The 18176-nt window shown below is 45.0% G+C and overlaps 1 protein-coding gene across 1 annotated transcript in view; it reads left to right on the top strand.

Annotated features, from left to right (window-relative positions):
* The window catches only part of sspo (SCO-spondin), a 112301-nt gene that overhangs the window by 44149 nt on the left and 49976 nt on the right, over positions 1–18176 (top strand). The window contains exons 60-86 of the mRNA XM_087845737.1: positions 24–149; positions 2213–2304; positions 2583–2591; positions 3283–3468; positions 3559–3729; positions 3811–4066; positions 4173–4219; positions 5251–5421; positions 6860–6994; positions 8423–8559; positions 8631–8725; positions 8802–8851; positions 8945–9115; positions 9242–9412; positions 12045–12124; positions 13192–13361; positions 13449–13495; positions 13603–13803; positions 14238–14408; positions 14606–14806; positions 14908–14998; positions 15081–15301; positions 15385–15537; positions 15678–15844; positions 15984–16129; positions 17706–17926; positions 18023–18058. Coding sequence (XP_087701863.1) covers positions 24–149; positions 2213–2304; positions 2583–2591; positions 3283–3468; positions 3559–3729; positions 3811–4066; positions 4173–4219; positions 5251–5421; positions 6860–6994; positions 8423–8559; positions 8631–8725; positions 8802–8851; positions 8945–9115; positions 9242–9412; positions 12045–12124; positions 13192–13361; positions 13449–13495; positions 13603–13803; positions 14238–14408; positions 14606–14806; positions 14908–14998; positions 15081–15301; positions 15385–15537; positions 15678–15844; positions 15984–16129; positions 17706–17926; positions 18023–18058 — 3722 coding nt within the window. The remainder of the gene's footprint in view (positions 1–23; positions 150–2212; positions 2305–2582; positions 2592–3282; positions 3469–3558; positions 3730–3810; positions 4067–4172; positions 4220–5250; positions 5422–6859; positions 6995–8422; positions 8560–8630; positions 8726–8801; positions 8852–8944; positions 9116–9241; positions 9413–12044; positions 12125–13191; positions 13362–13448; positions 13496–13602; positions 13804–14237; positions 14409–14605; positions 14807–14907; positions 14999–15080; positions 15302–15384; positions 15538–15677; positions 15845–15983; positions 16130–17705; positions 17927–18022; positions 18059–18176) is intronic.

Here is an 18176-nt window from a genome sequence, read left to right as displayed (position 1 = left end):
GATCAAATTGCTTATTCTTACAGTAAGTGCAGAGATGGGCAAGTGACATGTGACAGATCCGGCTGTGTTGCAACCTGTCACTGGTCAGCCTGGTCGTCATGGTCACCTTGTGATGTAACCTGTGGTGTGGGGCTACAACAACGTTACAGGTAAGCTTGTTTAGTTTAATATATGTCTGTCCCAGGACCTGCCTGCAAACTCTTGCCTCATGAGGACGGGCATCGCTGAGCACCAGGAGGAGCCCAGCATCCTGGTACTTAATGGCAGTCAGAGTGCCGTTTGTCAGCATGTAGACGTCCGTGTGTCCCTCTGTGGATATTGTTCACTACCCACCACCAAACTGATCTCGCTGAACGATGTTACAGTCAGCAAACAATGAAGAAGGTGAACCTGAAAAGCACAGGGCGCCAATTCTGATGATCTATGTCGGGTTACGAAGTGTTGGGCAGTGAGCACAGGGCCCACTAAAACAGCGGTCTCCAACCTTTTTTGCGCCACAGACCGGTTTATGCCCGACAGTATTTTCACGGGCCGGCCTTTAAGGTGTCGCGGATAAATACAACAAAATAAAACTAGTACCGGTACCGAAAAAAAGAAAATTTATTCATAACACACGTGAAAAGACCCAGGAAAACCGAGTTAACGATAAAAACGATAACAAAATAACGCTGAAAACCGATTAAAACCCTGAAAACTATACATTTCACACCTGAGCCTCAACTCTCGCGGCCCGGTACCAAACAACTCACGGACCGGTACCGGTCCGAGGCCCGGGGGCTGGGGACCGCTGCACTAAAGGACGTCAACCTCCAGGCTAACTTCATGAAGGTTTCCTCACGCCACCAGTAGTGACACTGATCCTCTCTGAGCACAAAACCACTGAAAAATCAGTCAAAGAAGATGAGGAGGGAAACCACTCCTGTTTGGAGGGGCTGTTAGTTTCATTATCCCTGCACTACTTTCAAGAATGCATGCGGGAGGTCAAAGAATAGTTCCTGAGTAATTCTCTTGTTCTGAACGATAAGAAGACTGAGATTGTGGTGTTCAACAGTAAAGTCCCTCGTGCCCAACTCTGTGCTGCCCTGGGTTCCTTTGCTAGCTCTTCCTGTGACTATGTCAGTAACTTGGGTGTACTGCTCGCTCAAACTCGATAAGCAAGTGTCAGCGGTAGTGAGAGCTAGCTTCCACCAACTGCGCCTTATCTCTTAGGCTAGGCTTTATGTTAAACATGAGGACCTGGAGAAGCTTATTCACGCTTTTGTGACCTCCAGGTTGGATTATTGTAACTCCTTGCACGACGGTCGTCCCTCTTCTCTTCTTCTTAGACTGCAAACAGTCCAAAATGCAGCAGCCGCCTCTTGACTGGTACCAGGAAATGTTGCCCTATTACTCCTGTTCTAGCTAGCTTGCATTGGCTGCCCATAAAGTACTGTATTCAATTTAAAATATGACTCCTTACATTCAAAACTATTAATAAATTAGCGCCAAGTTATCTTAGTGAACTTCTCAAACCACATACTCCTGCTAGAGCACTCAGATCTGCCACTCAACTACCTCTGACCCAGATCTCGGCTGAAGTCTCGAGGTGACCGTGCGTTTGCTCCGGCTGCTCCGGGACTGTGGAATAACCTTCCTCTCGACCTCCGCGCATCTGATTCCATTGCACTGCTCAAATCACGACTAAAAACCCACTTATTCAATCTGGCCTTTCCCTCTACTTAATACTTCTTTTCTGATTTTATATCATGCACTTTTATGCTCATTTAAATTCTTGTTTGCTTGTTACCTGTTGCTTTCCTGTGTATCAGTGACAGCTACCTGCTTTGGTCCTATTTCTATCATCCTCCTCCTATTCTCTATCTTACTTGTTAAGCACCCTTGGTTTTTAAGCGTGCTTTATAAATAAAGTTTATTATATTATTATTACCTCACCAAAGCAGCTGAAACAACAACCCCCTCTGCTACTTACCTGACACATCAATGTCCCACAAGTTTAACTGACTCGATGCTGTCCTCTGTCCTTCCTCTCATGATTCGACACTGTGTAACACTAACCGCCTACTCCTTGGATCATACGGTATATTTCTGATGTGAAACATATCACCAGTGTTCAGTTTGTTGGTTGTAAATGCTTATATGTATAATTTGGACGTGTTTTTTTCTCACATACTTTAAATAGATTGTGAGGAGTGATTGTCCTCTGTGTCCTCAGGTCTCCAGTGCTTCCAGCAGGAGCCGTCAGAGTTCAGCCCTGTCCAGGAGACTCCTCTGAGGCTCAGAGCTGCTCCAGCACATGCTTCCCTGGTATATTACACTCACAGCCTTCATTACTTTATTGCAATTCTCTGTACATGGGCCTCCAAGTCTGTCTCCTCCAGCGTTTTTCAGTTAACTGGCACCAGAAGGCATGAGCACATCACCCCAGTTCTAGTTCTAGGCTTTTGTATACTTTTAACATTTTAAATACCTTTTAAATAACCAGTTACCTAACAGACCTTCTCGACGTGTATAGCCCCAAGAGAGCGCTCTGATCCTCTAACCAACTGATCTTACTGCAACCAAACCCAGACGAAAGACTGGAGGCACCGAGCGTTTGCTGCACCTAAACTCTGGAATAATCTTCCAATCGATGTGTGCATGTCAGAATCCATTCAATCATTTAAATCACGTTTAAAAACTCACCTGTTCCAGCTTTTGAATTAGTTTGGACTTCCTCCCAGTCTGTGCTGTCACTGTAACTGTAACTGGTTTACAACTGTTTTTGTTGATATTTGTTTGCTGCCTCGTGTGAAGCACTTTGCTGAACACTGCCCTTTTTAAATGTGCTATAGAAATAAATATTGATCTACTGACACGTCCGACAGCATGTTACGGTGATTATTGTTGTGTTTTGGGTTTTTATGAGAGAATACAGCTGAGAGCTTGAATTTCTTTTGCACAGAAGTTTAAGTTGTTCTTGTGGAAGTTCGACGAGTTCATATCAAGCATCGTTGTTTTGTCCACACGTGTGTAAATTTGAGCAACACAATCCTAAAGGTGATGTAATCCTGCAGCTCAGGAGGGAGTGCAGGTCGTCTACTAATTGGAAAGTTGATGCTTTTAATCCCTGGCTGCTCCAGTCTGCATGCCAAATGTCCTTGAGCAACTTACTAACCCAGGTTGCTCTGTGATGCATCCATCATGGTGTGGCTGTGACAGATGTGAACGTGACCTCCACTCAGGTACAGAGGAAAGCACTGAATAAGAGTCCGTTACTTTACTTTCCCTCCTCTTGTTGTGCAGAGCTACCAGGTGGGACATGGAGTGAGTGGACCAGCTGGTCCGAGTGCAGTAAAACGTGTTTCAACCACGTAGATGATGTGGGGGTGAGGCGACGATTCCGCAGCTGCACGCCGTTTAACCACACGCAGTCCGCCTGCGATGGAGACGGCGAGGAGCAGGAGCCGTGCAACACTGAGCACTGCCCGGGTATGTAGACACACAAAGGAAGGATAGATGGCAGCATTCCCATCAATCCTGGAAAAAGAGAAAAATGAAAGGCTGATGGTGTTCTTCCAGTGCCCGGCGGCTGGTCGGCCTGGTCGGCCTGGTCTCAGTGTTCGTCCAGGTGCGACTCTGGTGTCCAGACAAGAGAGAGGTTGTGTGATTCCCCCACACCACAGCATGGAGGTCAAGGCTGTTCTGGGCCTCACATACAGACGCGTGACTGCAACTCTCACCCCTGCTCAGGTACGTGTTTGCCCCGTTACGTTTCGCCACCCCGTCCGCTGAATATCACCTACAAGTCTCGTTGCGCTCCTGTCCTCGCAGGTGTGTGTCCAGAGGGCATGACGTATATGACAGTACGAGAGTGCGAGGCTCAGGGTGGCGCGTGTCCACGGGTGTGTTTGGACATGACCTCCACAGAGGTGCAGTGTGCCACCACCTGTTACGACGGCTGCTACTGCGCCCCGGGCTTCTACCTGCTCAACAGCAGCTGCGTGCCCCTGGCACAGTGCCCGTGTTACCACCAGGGGGAGACGTACCCAGCTGGTGCCACCCTGCCTGTTGATGCCTGTAACAACTGGTACCTCTCTTTACTCATGGATCGCATTAAAGAGGAAGATCAAACTTTAGCTCTAACCTTCCAGAAATGTGTGAAATCACTTGTTCTTACACTGTGTGTCAAACAGTACATGCACCGATGGAGAGATGCAGTGTGGGACAGCTCCCTGCCCCGGTGAGTGAAAAAGAAAAACCTGCTGTTGTTCTCTGTCTCTGTGTTTTCTTGCTTAACCCTTTAAGACCTACCATAGAACCAAGTCCGCCAGAGCTTATATTATATGTTTACATGCTGTGGAGCCATTTTTGGGAGCATTTCAAGTTGCTATACATCAATACAACCATTATAGCCCAGATTTTAATAATATGTCTGCATTAAGTGTATAGTAACTACATAAATTGCAAAAAAGTGCAATAAACTACAAAAAAAATTGAAAATCGTTTTTGTTTTTTTAACATATATTTCTAGTTAGAGAAATTTAAGAGGCTTATCCCTCAAAACTGTAAATACAAAAAATAGTTTCCCACCACAGGAAATTTATTTTGAGTGTCTTCATAGTTTTATTTTTGAAATACACCAATTTTTATACACTGCAGGAAAAACGAAAATAAATATTATAATGCAAATTTGCAAAAAAGCAGCATATGCATCAAAATAAACTATTTCCAGCAGTGCAATATGAGTCCTAAGCATCCCAGAAACCACACAGAAAGTCATAAAGTCAAAGATAACTTTTAAAAACACCAGCATAGGCTCATGAGGCCCTGATGGTAAAAAACTACATTTCCGCGAAAATGACGTCACTTCCGGTTTCGGGCAGGTCATGGAGGACATGTAAAAGTTCGAGCTGACGTCTATTCCAACGTAGGAAGTGTTACAAACAGCTGATCGGATCGGCAAAGCGTGTTTCTGGAATATTATGTTTTTGTTGCTGCAAGTGCTTTTTATGCAGTTTTTGCAAAGCTATATGTGGAAGGAAACTGTGACCGAGGACAAGCTGATGGCATAAGATGTAAGTACAACTCCTCCGGTTTCATATGCAAAAAAAATTATTGCGCTAGCTCACGTGGTTGCAGAGCTACAAGGATTTAAAAATAGTTACGCAAAACAGAGCGTGCCCGCTCTGACCAGCTTTAAAGGGTTAATGGTTTGTGTCTGCCACCTTATTTTCCTTTGTCGTCTCTCGCGTGTGCGTCTGTGTTTCTCAGTGGACTGTGGCTGGAGCAGCTGGACACAGTGGAGCGCCTGCAGCCGGACGTGTGACGTTGGTGTGAGGAGGAGGTATCGCTCAGGAACCAATCCTCCTCCTGCGTTCGGTGGTCGTCCCTGCAAAGGAGACAGGGTCGGGATTGATACCTGCAGCATTGAGCCCTGCTTTGGTGAGAACGACTGAATTAGAAGAAAATATACACTACTGGTCAAAAGGTTTAGAACAGCCCAGTTTTTCAGTTATTCATTCAAGTCATCCAAGTCCAGTGAACAGCTTGAAATGCTACAAAGGTAAGTGTTGAACTGCCAGAGGTAAAAAAAAAGGTTAGGTTACCCAAAACTGAAAAATAACGTACAATTTAAACTTATACAAAAAGGCCTTTTTCAGGGATGGTTAACAGTTTAAAGCTGCTCTGCAGCAGTGGAGGCTGATCAGGCCTTGAAAGCTGCTGCTACTAATTCCTACAGCTGGTCCAACCTCCTCTGTCTGCATAAAGCAGTGTTGGACACACTGTGGTACTATGACCTCGTCAGCATCAGTTGAACAATATCGTACTGCAGAAAGTAGAGTGTTGCTACAGAAATGATGAGAAAAAGGTGATTAACAATGGAAGAGAGACAGACCATCATCACACTTATAAATGTAGGTCTGTGCTACAGAGAGACTGCAAAGAAAGTCAAGATGTCAGTGAGTCCAGTTTCCTTCAGCATCAAAGGCTCAGAAACTGTGACAGGAAGAGGTCTGCAGACCCAAAGACACGAGTGGATCAGAGGACAAGTTTCAAGCTCAGTTTCAACTGTGAAGAGAAACTTTGAGCTGCAGGTTTGACAGGATGAGCTGCAGCGAGAAAGCCAGATGTCAGAATAAGACAAAGAGGCTTGTTGGGGCCATGAAACACCGACACTGGACTACTGAAGACTGGAAGAAGGTTTTATGGACTGATGGATCAACATGCAGGATCTTTCTACGAGGTTGAGTAGGTGAAAGGTTCCACAGTGTGATGGTCTGGCTGTTTGCTGGATCGCTGACTTGTACAGAGTGAGAGGCTCCCTGAACCAAAACAGCTGCACAGCGTCCTGCAGCACCATGCAGGACCCTCTGGTCGTTCATCCTACAGCAGGATAATGACCCAAAACATAAATCCAAGCTGTGCCAGAACCACCCCAGGACAAAAGAACAAGATGGTGAGCTTGGAAACACGGAGGTCCAGCACAGTCTCCAGACTTAAACCCCATTGAGCTGCTTTGGGATGAACTGGACAGAAGAGTGAAAGCAAAGCAGCTACAAGGTCCACGTTTATGGGAACCTCTGCAGCAGATATGGGAGAAGATTTGATTTCTGTCGTAGGAAGAAGCCACGGCTGTGTTCAGCTGTTATATCTGCAAAGGTGCAAAAGCTTAGAATATAAACTGATTCCATGATTTCTTATTCATGCCATGCTTTCATTTCTCAGTGCAATCAGACATCAAACTGCATCATTTTCAATAAAAAGCTGGAAAAATTGTGGTGTTCTGAAACTTTTGACCAATAATATGTTCTAAAATTTGAAAAAAACTGAAATGAAACCCTTTTAAGATGAAAAACTTGAAGCTGTGATTTGTCTGAAGGTTTGAAGGAGCCGTGGAGTCCGTGGTCAGAGTGTTCAGTGACGTGTGGAGGAGGATACAGGACCCGAACCCGCGGGCCCATACGGATTCACGGCACCACGCAGCAGTTCGGCACCTGCAACCTGCAGCCTTGTGGTAACACAGGAACAGCCTATATCATAATAATAACACAACGCTGGTGGCTGTGTGGATGCAGCGGCTGCAATAAGTGTCTGTGATGGAGGAAGAGAGGCTCCGGTGCATTTACCATACAGACAGTGATGCAGCTGCTCAGGACGCTCTTTCCATTACATCATACAGTCATGGTTAGACTCACTTTGAGTAGCTACAATCCTACAGTCTCAGCCTATTTGCACACTTTGTTTGGTCTTTGTTTATTCACAAACAGAAGTCACTACTGCTGACATCGTTCACTTTTCTGCAGCTACTTCTCACAAGAATCGAGCGAGATCCACAACAAACCCACAGAGTTAGCACGAGTCAATTGCAGGTGTTTCTCGAGTTTGTGACTCGTGTGATTTGAGTTGCTACAATTTGATGACTTGTTTAAACTTTACTGTAATTTATGTCTAGTATGGCACACAGTGCAAAATTTAAACTCTTCTTCATTTCTTAATTTTTTGCATATTTGTGACACTTAAATGTGTCACGGCCTTTTATGTTCCAAACACCAAAAAAGTCCAAGAAAAGGCCGTGGGCGCCAACGGGAGGTTTGTTTTAGACGCACTTCTGACTCCATTGTTTAAAAATCATAGGTCGTTTATTTCGTGGAAAATTATAAACAAAAATCAACCAAATAACTTCTTAAAACTTAAAATTAAATGAAAGTTATCTTAATTTGCTTTAACAACTTCAAAAGTGGTCAAAAAATCATTTTCTAACCCCCCCGTCCCCCCATCAGACATTTGGCAAACAAAAAACCATCTTTACCACACCCCTCCAGGGTGCTCTTAACCCCCTGATTAATGGGAGGGTCCATAAGCCAATAAACCAATCACTTTCCAAAAACCTTTCCAATAAAACGAATTACAAGTTTACATAACAAAACTAGGTCAGCATATTCTTACAACTTTAAAGAAAAAACAAAAATGAATACAAATTGCGTTTTATAAACATTCAACAAAAATGGCCACAACATAAATGTTTAAATTTCATTCAGTATTGGACATACCAGAGGAAATATAAAATGCAGTATTTAAATGATTATTTCAGAGCTATCCAAACCCAGCCGCCAAGGCGTCCATTTACTCAGGAGATCTTTGCAACTTTAAAATCTTTCTGAATTATTTGTCACAAATATGCAACATCTGAGACATCAGAAAGGGCTGAATACTGTTTCATGTGTGGTGTTTCCTTTTATCTGTTTGGTAACAGAGCCCTGAGTCACATTGCTCATGGGTTTAATTTCCTATGGCTGTTGTGTTAAAACTCAGATATTATGACAGTTACGTTCTAATTCATACACTCACCGTTTCGCCCACTTTTCATCCCTTCAAACTGGTGTTTTTGGTTACGCTGTAAGGCTTTTAACTGCTCTTTTCTCTGACTCTGCTGCTGTGCTAGACGAAGGGAGGAAGTGTCCTCCGGGCCAGGAGTGGATGCAGTGCATGATGGGAGCAGTGTCGTGCATGGACCTCACATTGGATCTCAGCAGGAACTGTACTCCAGGATGCCGGTGTCCACAAGGGACTCTCCAGCAGGTGAGTGGGTGAACACACACATAAACAGATGGTTTGGGTACCTCTTTGCTCACGGGCTCCTATGTTCCCAGGACGGTGTGTGTGTGAGCGAGTCCGACTGTCGCTGTGATGTAGGCGGAGAGCAGTACAAACCGGGAGACACCGTGCCCTTAGACTGCAGTAACTGGTAAGTAAAGCTTCAGCAGATATATGAGCCAAACAAACTGTGGAGATTAAACACAAAAGTGTGTCAAATATTTCAGTACCTGTGAAGGAGGAAGGCTGGTGACCTGTTCCCGTTTTAGCTGCAATGGTATGTATTTACATAACAGCGCGATGATGTCTTTCGTCTTTTATAACGTGATTTACACTGATTTCGCCTGATTTTACCGCACAAACCAAACAGTCGATGGCCAGTGGTCAGCATGGACTCCCTGGGGTCATTGTTCGGTGTCTTGTGGAGCAGGCCTCCAGTCTCGGTACCGGTTCTGCTCCAGCCCCCGGCCCTCTGGCCGTGGCCTTCCTTGTACGGGCCCTCACCATGAGGACCAAGTCTGCATCATCGCCCCGTGTGACCGTGAGTTAAACTTGAAGTTTAATTTGTCTGGCCTTGAATCAGTTACTAGGAAAGTGATGCCTCCCTGTCGTACAGTAGGATGCAGTAAACGTCATGTTTTTAATGTGATGCGTTGGCTTTTTCCAGGTGATGGTGGCTGGGGTCAGTGGAGTCATTGGACGGAGTGTACCAAGTCTTGTGGTGGGGGGGTCCGAAGCAGAAGGAGAAATTGTGACAGTCCCAGTCCGGAGGGGGAGGGGAATTACTGTGAGGGGCTGGGAAGTAAAGTCACATCCTGTAACACCGAGCACTGTCCAGGTGCGTTTGTATTACTAGCATGTGCTGTCTGCTAGCTACACTGAGTACAGCGTGGTGGATTCTGTATTACTGATATAAGGGTTCTCATTCCTCAGTGGCTCACTGAGGGATTGGCCTGTGTGCTGATTGCAACGACCATGTCGGGCAGAGCCACGTACCGTTAAGTGGCTGCGACGCAGGCATTGTTCTAACACCTCTTTGTGCTTCAAGCTGCAATATAGGCTAGCTATTATAGCTGTCCATAGATATGAGTGCTAACGCTAACTTATCTGTCATTGTTACTTGGCTTCATCCTGACCTTGAGTCTTCGCCATACACCGTGGTGTTGTACCACACGCTGAGATGGTTTCTTTTTATGATTATGCACATCAGCTGACAGCTTCTTTTCTGTAGTTAGCATACAAGCTAACACAGACAGTCCTCCTGACATATACTGAGTAGAAACACAGACCAGGTTTACTTGCGTTGCCTAAGGCTAGAACATGCCCACAGCACGATTGAAGGCGTTGGTTTATGTGGGCACTGGATGAGGATGACAATGAGGTCAGACCCCAGAGAAATCTTCATCCTCTACGCTGAGGCTGCCGAGCCTAACAACGAACGGTTCCTGGTGTGCACCAGCACCTGTTCCCAGCATAGATAAAATATGTATTTAGTTCAAAATTCCCAAACAAATCAAGCTCTTTTGGCGGAGTAAATATCTCAGAAAATACAAATTCAGGAGGTTTGATTTTCAGGGCGTGTGTTACGTCTTTTGGCGGCCCGCCTCTGAGCCCTCAGAGCTTTTGTACGGTGCACCAAAGTGGTCATAGCAAGGCGTTTAGCTACATATTTAGACCACTGGCTAATTCTAATTTGGTCAGACCAAGAAACTACAACACAAGGATCTGTTGTCCTTGAAGCATCTTACCATACTAAGGGTTCATAATAAACACAAAACTGTTTCTCTAGGAGAACTTTAAGTTGTGTGTTCTCAGAGTGAGATGGCTCACAGCCCACCTTGTTGGGTCAAAGGTCGACAAGGTGCTTATCTTAAACAATAACTGTGTAGTAATGCAAACTCAAGTGTGATTGGATCAGCCCAGCGTGGTCGTGCATGAGACACATCCCTCTAAGGCAGGGGTGTCCAAACTCCGGCCCGCGGGCCAACTGCGGCCCGCGATCCATTTTTAATTGGCCCGCAAGTAATTTTATAAATAGAATCGAATATGGCCCGCACTTCAACTTTTGCTTGAGTGTATTGCACTTCTTAGTTTTAACACCAGGGGGAGCTACTGTCGATCGAGGCAGTTGCTCCACAAAAAGGACAATCACAGAAGAAATTTAGCCCGTTAGTTACTAAACATGGCAGAACCAAAGAAGCGAAAGGTAGAAAGTGAATGCAGAAAATTTCAGACATGGTGGGAGAGTGAATATTTCTTCAAAGAATTCAAGGGGAAGTGTGTCTGTTTGATCTGCACTGAAATTATGGCAGTTATGAAAGAGTATAATGTACGACGTCATTATGAAACCAAACATCAGGCCTATGCATCCTACACTGGTGCTGAGCGAGAGCAGAAATTAAAGCAAAGGGTAGCTCTCCTGCGGGGTCAGCAACAGTAATTTGTCCAGGAAAAGGCTACAATAGCCAGCTATGAGGTCGCCCAACTCATCGCAAGACATGGCAAGCCTTTTTCAGATGGAGACCTCATAAAACACAGCTATGAGAGCACTGATGCCACAGACACCGCACAGGTGCTATTTTTTTGCGGGGAGTGGACGAGCACTTTAGGTGAGTAAAAAATATATTCCACAGTACCCGTGTGTTAATGTGCAGGTACACATGCTTCAAATATTAATAATGCGCATCAATTCTGTCACTACCCTGCTTTTGCACACCACTTTCTTATATGCGCTTTTCTTGTTAACACACAGAGTACACACCGCTGTGCACTGCCCACGTACACGCAAAGTCAGCTGATCTCATCTGATGCAGATTTGCTCCTTGATCAAGTGACATTTGTCTGGATTTTTGGCACGAGTGGCGATCAGCACTGCGGCTGGATGTCCCGATTTACATACCCAGCGCAGCTGATACTCACCAGAATAATTTACTAAAATTATATGCACTCCTGTCCAGTTCAGTCTGTTAATGTTGATAACGGTTTCAAACGAACGTTAATAGGTGTGTTGCTAAGCCTAATAACTTAAATAACAAACTTGAAATGTGCCCGTCCCATTTTCCCCTTTATTGTTTTTTCTCTGTGCTGTAAATCTTCTGTCTAAGAAGAAATCTGAGGCTGCTGTTCTGAGAATGAGCTACCAAAGCTTTTTCTGAATAAATCAATAAAGATCCATTTATGGAAAGGCAGTTTTGTCTTTAATTATATTCAACAATATAATATATTCGACCACTTGTAAGTGATTTTTCTAAGTTTAATACACTAAAGTTAAGGTTATATACCTAATTTCTAGTAAGTGGCCCAGCCCCTCCTATATTTTTATGTATGTGGCCCTCAGTGAAAAAAGTTTGGACACCCCTGCTCTAAGGAATACGCAGGGAGATGCTTCCTATATTAGCCCTCTCAATCATGCTACTCTGAGAACCAGGGTTATGTAAGTAACCCAAAGTCCTGTATGCTTGTGTTTTCAGTGGCACCGTGTTCCCAGGTCCCAGGAACAGTGTTCAGCAGCTGTGGACCATCCTGCCCTCGCTCCTGTGATGACCTTACTGTGAGTATCACTGGTGTGACTCCTGTCTGTCACTCTACGTATTTCATGCTTCTTATCCACAACCAAGTTCTGGAGGGTGTCATCAAAACAAGCTCAGTCCTCCCTCTCCTCAGCACCTCCTTCGGTTTTCCAGGGTGATGCTGAGGTGTTCCCAAATCATCTGAAATAATTTATCAACAATGCCCTGGGTCATGGTGGGAACATGAAATTTCTCCTCCTGTTTAAGCCTTTGAAAAAAAAATTCTGCCACTTGTACCGCCATGACCTGCCCAAAACCGGAAGTGACGTGATTTTCGCGAAAATGTAGTTTTTTACCATCAGGGCCTCATGAGCCTATACTGGTGTTTTTAAAAGTTATCTTTGACTTTATTACTTTCTGTGTCGTTTCTGGGATGCTTAGGACTCATATTCCACTGCTGGAAATAGTTTATTTTGATGCATATGCTGCTTTTTTGCAAATTTGCATTATAATATTTATTTTCGTTTTTCCTGCAGTGTATAAAAATTGGTGTATTTCAAAAATAAAACTATGAAGACACTCAAAATAAACTTCCTGTGGTGGGAAACTATTTTGTGCAACTTTTTTGTATTTACAGTTTTGAGGGATAAGCCTCTTAAATTTCTCTAACTGGAAATATATGTTAAAAAAGCAAAAACGATTTTCAATTTTTTTGTAGTTTATTGCAGTTTTTTGCAATTTATGTAATTACTATGCACTTAATGCAGACATATTATTATAATTTGGGCTATAATGGTTGTATTGATGTATAGCAACTTGAAATGCTCCCAAAAATGGCTCCACAGCATGTAAACATATAATATAAGCTCTGGCGGACTTGGTTCTGTGGTAGGTCTTAAAGGGTTAACAGACTGGTACCAATCCATCTGTCAGCCTCCCACTTTGATCTGATTCCACACGTTAACAAGACCCCAAGATACCCAAACTCCTCCATATCAGACAGCAGCTCATTCCACAGAGTGGACAATCCACCCTTTTCTGACTTATGTCAGACGTGGATGTGCTTATTCTCACACTCATTACTGGGGATTTTCCCCCTGTCTCTCAGCACTGTGAGTGGCACTGTGAGCCAGGATGCTACTGTACAGAGGGAAAAGTCCTGTCTGCTAATGGGACCGTCTGTTTAGAGAAGGAGGATTGTCCCTGCCTGGACCTGAACACCGCACGACGGCTGGAACCTGGAGACACCATTGAAGCCATTGATGGATGCAACAACTGGTCAGAATTATACAAACACATTAGGACACACAAAGATAACCAGTTAGAGAGGAAACCTGAAAATCCTTCTGTTCCTTTGTTCTTTAGCACCTGTGAAGGTGGGAAATTCAACTGTACTCGAAACCCTTGTCCAGGTAAGTCAGATCATCTTAATAGTGTTAACATGTAGGACGATGTAGACAATGGCTATGTCTTGTAGTGGGTATAAAATAGCACAGATAGTTGTTTACATTCGATTTAGTGTCAGGTGGCTGGTGTGAGTGGTCAGAGTGGACGCCCTGCTCCAGGACCTGTGGAGCAGAGTCGGTGACCCGATACAGAAGCTGCAGCTGTCCTGAGCCGGAGGCCGGAGGAGAGCCGTGCTCTGGTGAGCAGGAAGTGCACAGCGGGGTTGGAGTGCAGATCCACAGGCAGCCCTGCCCCGTCGTTACTTTCTGTCCAGGTGAGATGATAATGTCTCATGGCAAGACACAGTTTGTAAATGTTCTGGATGCTTGTGGCTGAAACTACTTGCCTTTGGGCTCAAGGTCAGAGGTCAAAGGTCACGTTTTCTGAAAATCTTGTGAATGCAATAACTCAAGATGGAAGTCACCGAGGATTTTTGATTTTATAGCATTTATACAGATTTCTGTGTCATGTTGAAAAATGACCTACTGTTACTGCACTTTTCTCTCTTATTGAGATATTACAGTTTTTAAAAATTGCTACTGTTGTTAATCACTGTGCATTTGTCTCTTACTTACAGCCTCGACCTTTTCAAATATTTTCAAATATTAATATTTTAATATATTGATTTTCTGGTTCCAGCTACAGAGTCTCAGTTACATCAGAGTAGTTGTACCTCTTCTTCTTCTCATTTCCTTACTGTGTCTTTAGTTCACGGCTCGTGGAGTCCCTGGTCCATGTGGTCAGAGTGCGACGGATGCACAGGATCGTCGACTCGGACCAGAGAGTGTAACAGTCCTCCTGCTAGATTCGGTGGTCTGCCGTGTCTCGGCGAGGGGAGGCGGAGCCGCCCTTGCAGTGAAAATCTCACCGTCTGCTCAGGTTAGCAAAGCTGTGGGTTTCATTTACTTTGACCATAGAACTGTAAACACTATTCCACTTTAAAAACGATGGTTTGTCCTGTTTTGTGTGTGGCCAGGTCAAAGTTTGCTTTTAGACTGCTTAATGGGTTTTATGGTGCACTTTTGTATCTAAGTGTGCAGGTGTGGATGGTAATTCTATTCAAACCATGTTCTCAGACTGTGGTGGAGGCCAGGAAGAATGGCCTTGTGGGAAGCCCTGTCCTCGCTCCTGTTCAGATCTCCATGGTGACGCAGAGTGCTTGGACTCCCCCGAGTGTAACGCGACCTGTGGTTGTCCTGGTGACACGGTGCAGCAGGACGGAGTGTGTGTGGCGAGACAGGAGTGTCGCTGCAAATACCACGACAGCTCTGCTAACGGTTCGATCCTAATTTTGCTAACGTGTTAGACTGTCAACATTTTACTCCGCTCAGTTTCCATCAGTGTGATCATTTGCTCTGATTGGGCCATTTTTGTGCAGATTCAAGCAATGCATTGTGGCTATGGCCCGGTGGATCTGATTGGCTGTTTGCAAATCCAGGAGAGAAAATTATCAGTGACTGCAAAAACTGGTAAACAGCTGATTCTTATTTTGTTTTAATTCACTCTTAATGTTCGAATAGCACATAATCTTTTTTCCCGACCTAATCTCAGCTCGTGCGAGGCTGGAGTCCTGCAGTGTCAGTCTGTCCCCGGCTGCCATGTCGACGGTGGCTGGAGCCAATGGGGAGCCTGGACTGAATGCTCTCTTTCATGTGGCGGTGGAGTCAAGTTCAGAAGACGCCTGTGTGATAATCCGTCTCCGCAGAGCGGCGGGAGAGGCTGCCTGGGTGATGCTGAGCAGCAGAGAGACTGCAACACGCACCTGTGCACAGGTATCATGACGGGCTCATCTAGGTGTTTTACACCACCATCTGCATTGGCACATGTGTGATGTCTGTCTGTATTGTGTGTCCAGAGTCAGTGGGCCCGTGGTTGCCGTGGTCTCAGTGGTCTGAGTGCTCGGTCAGCTGCGGTGGAGGGCAGCAGTACCGCTCTCACGTCTGCAGCTCTCCAGCGTGCAGCGGCCTCAGTCGTCAGAGCAAGATCTGCAACACCCACGTCTGCCTCGGTCTGCTTCCTGTGCAGTATTTGTAGCCATGCCTGCAAAGTTATATTTATACTGAGACGTTTAACGAAGCTCCAGTTGGAGGACTGTTTAATTAGTGTCTTTAACTGCTGTTGCTGTGTGGGCTTCATGTCGCTCTGCAGAGGTGGGCTGCCCTCCTGGCCGGCTGTACAGGGAGTGTGAACGAGGAGAAGGTTGTCCTTTCAGCTGCGCTCAGGTCAGCGGCAGGGAGGGATGCTACGCTGACGGCTGCGAGGAAGGCTGCCACTGTCCCGTGCACACCTACCAGCACCGTGGACTCTGCTTATCGGTGGGTTCAGAGTAACGTCAGTAGTAGACGTGCAGCACAGAAAATGAAGAGCATGAACCAGGCTGTGATGCATCACTGAGGAGATCATTTCAAAGCAGTTTCTTTTCTTTAAAGGGTGTTTGTGTTCGGTGTGTTTCAGGAGTGTCCGTGTCTGGTGGATAAAGAGCTGCTGGCCTCTCTGCAGAGCGTCTCCGTGACACCAGTCGCATCCCTGCTTTTTCATAACATCTCAGAGGATGTGGAGCTCCAGTCTGGAGATACGTTTGTCCATGACTGCAGCGCCTGGTAAGCAGTCATGACATCACGTTCAGGATTGTGGGGGGAGCTATCAAAGTGGGAGAGGTGGGCTGCACCGTGCACAGGTCGAAGGTATCCATGGAAATCACTGCAAAGCCGTTATCACAGGAACACACCGTTGTCATTTAAGATGGACTGTTGAGAGTTGAGAGCAAAATTTTATGGCTTCATCCAGATCTGACTGAGTCATTAATTCTGAACAGTTGATGCTGGTTTTATACAAACCTGCTGATATCCAGACAGCCCATTTTTCAGGGCAGGCCTTTCTTCTTATTAGGAAAGATAACGCCAAAGCACAGGATGGATGCATTCCAGCACTGTGGCTCTGTAATTAAAGACTTCCAGTGTTAAATTGGCCTGTCCACAGTCCACCGGTCCCACTTTGAGAACATCTACCACAGTGTACAGCTACAACCTGAACTGGTGCGCAGCTACAATCCTGTACTGAGTAATAGGGCTGCCACGATTACGTCGACGATCGTCGACGACTGATTTAATAGTCGACGCGTCGTTTGAAGCTTTGTAAGATCACAAAAGACGCAGGAATAAGTAGTAGGATTTAAGAGTGTAATAACGGACTGAAACAGAAGATGGCAGCACTGCATGTACAAGGATGCCAGCTGCCGTTAAACCCCGAAGAAGAAGAAGAAGCTGTGTCCCAGAATTCATAGCGCAGCCCAGCTCAGTTTCCAACAATGGCGGCAGCTAGTTAGTTTTAATATTACTCTTATTATTCTTTCTGGGTCACAAAATAAACGTTTAACATATTTTCAGCCGAGAATGTAGCTGTGTAAACCTCAAATATCTGCTCAGTTTATCAAGACACCACATATTTTCAAAAGCGCTCCGACGTTTTCGGAGACGTCTGTTAGCCACTAGCTCGATAGCTAGCCGGGGGCTAGAGAACACCGGACTCCCGGCAAATCGTTTTCAAACCCCCCGCCGTCTTTCACTACTCAGGTTAAACATGATATATAAGTCACTTAGATAACTTAAAAATGTTATTGTTTGGCTTTTTTTTGTATTTTATTTGTTCCTGAGTAAATCGGTTTGGCTGAGATTAAAGTTATAGTTTTTACACAGCTGAATAAACTTCAAGCAGACAGCTGATTATCAGAAGTGTGAGATGCTCGAGAATTTACTCCGGTGTCCTGTTATATTTTAGATAGCAAGGAGTTTATTAAACTTCACCAAAACAATCTGAAAATTTTATTAAAATTTAATAAACTTGTCTTTATTTTTAGTTAGCACATACCTTAAACACTTAAAGCTGTAAGCTAATGATAGTTATATAAGAGCAGATGCCGCTGGTGCAATAAGCTGTACTTTTATGTCCAATGGATGATGATCTGATTAGTCGACTAATCGCAAAAATAATCAGTGACTAGTCCACTATCAAAATAATCGTTTGTGGCAGCCCTACTGAGTAAGAAATGGAAAACATTTGTTTCCTCTGAGTGTTTATAAATGAAGATGCGACGTGACACAGTGGGAGTGATGCCAACTGTGTCATACCTATAAAACAGTATAAAACACCTCAGTCTACCCCTTTTGTTCCCTGTAGCGAGTGTGTGCACGGCAGGTGGAACTGTTCTCTGGAGCACTGTCCTGTACATGGTGCTTTGTCTTCCTGGGGCCCCTGGAGCCCTTGCTCACTATCCTGCGGTGGTTTGGGGCTCAAAACTCGCTCTAGAGGTTGCACACAGCCCGCCCCGGCCCATGGAGGGAGAGACTGCCAGGGGCCACGGAGGGAAACGACCTACTGCCAGGCCCCCGACTGTCCAGGTACTTTGGAGAGATTGTGTAGAACGTGTGCTGTGTGTAATATGTGTAGTTCAGGGATGAAGGTCAGATTCATGAAAAGCTGCTTTTCCCCTCCAGCTACTGTTGTTCCAACAGAAGAACCAGCCACACCGGGTAGGTTCAAACACTTTTCTGTGCACTCATTTTACTCTGTTCCTTTGGTTGCCTTTTTCCATTTCTTTTTCTTGTATTTGTGCATGCTTTTTAAGCTTTTCTTATCTTAAATATCCTC

This window comes from Neolamprologus brichardi, chromosome 9 (genome assembly GCF_056152115.1).
Source record: "Neolamprologus brichardi isolate AB-2024 chromosome 9, ASM5615211v1, whole genome shotgun sequence".
Lineage (NCBI taxonomy): Eukaryota > Metazoa > Chordata > Actinopteri > Cichliformes > Cichlidae > Neolamprologus > Neolamprologus brichardi.
This window is presented reverse-complemented; position numbering and strand designations above follow the sequence as displayed.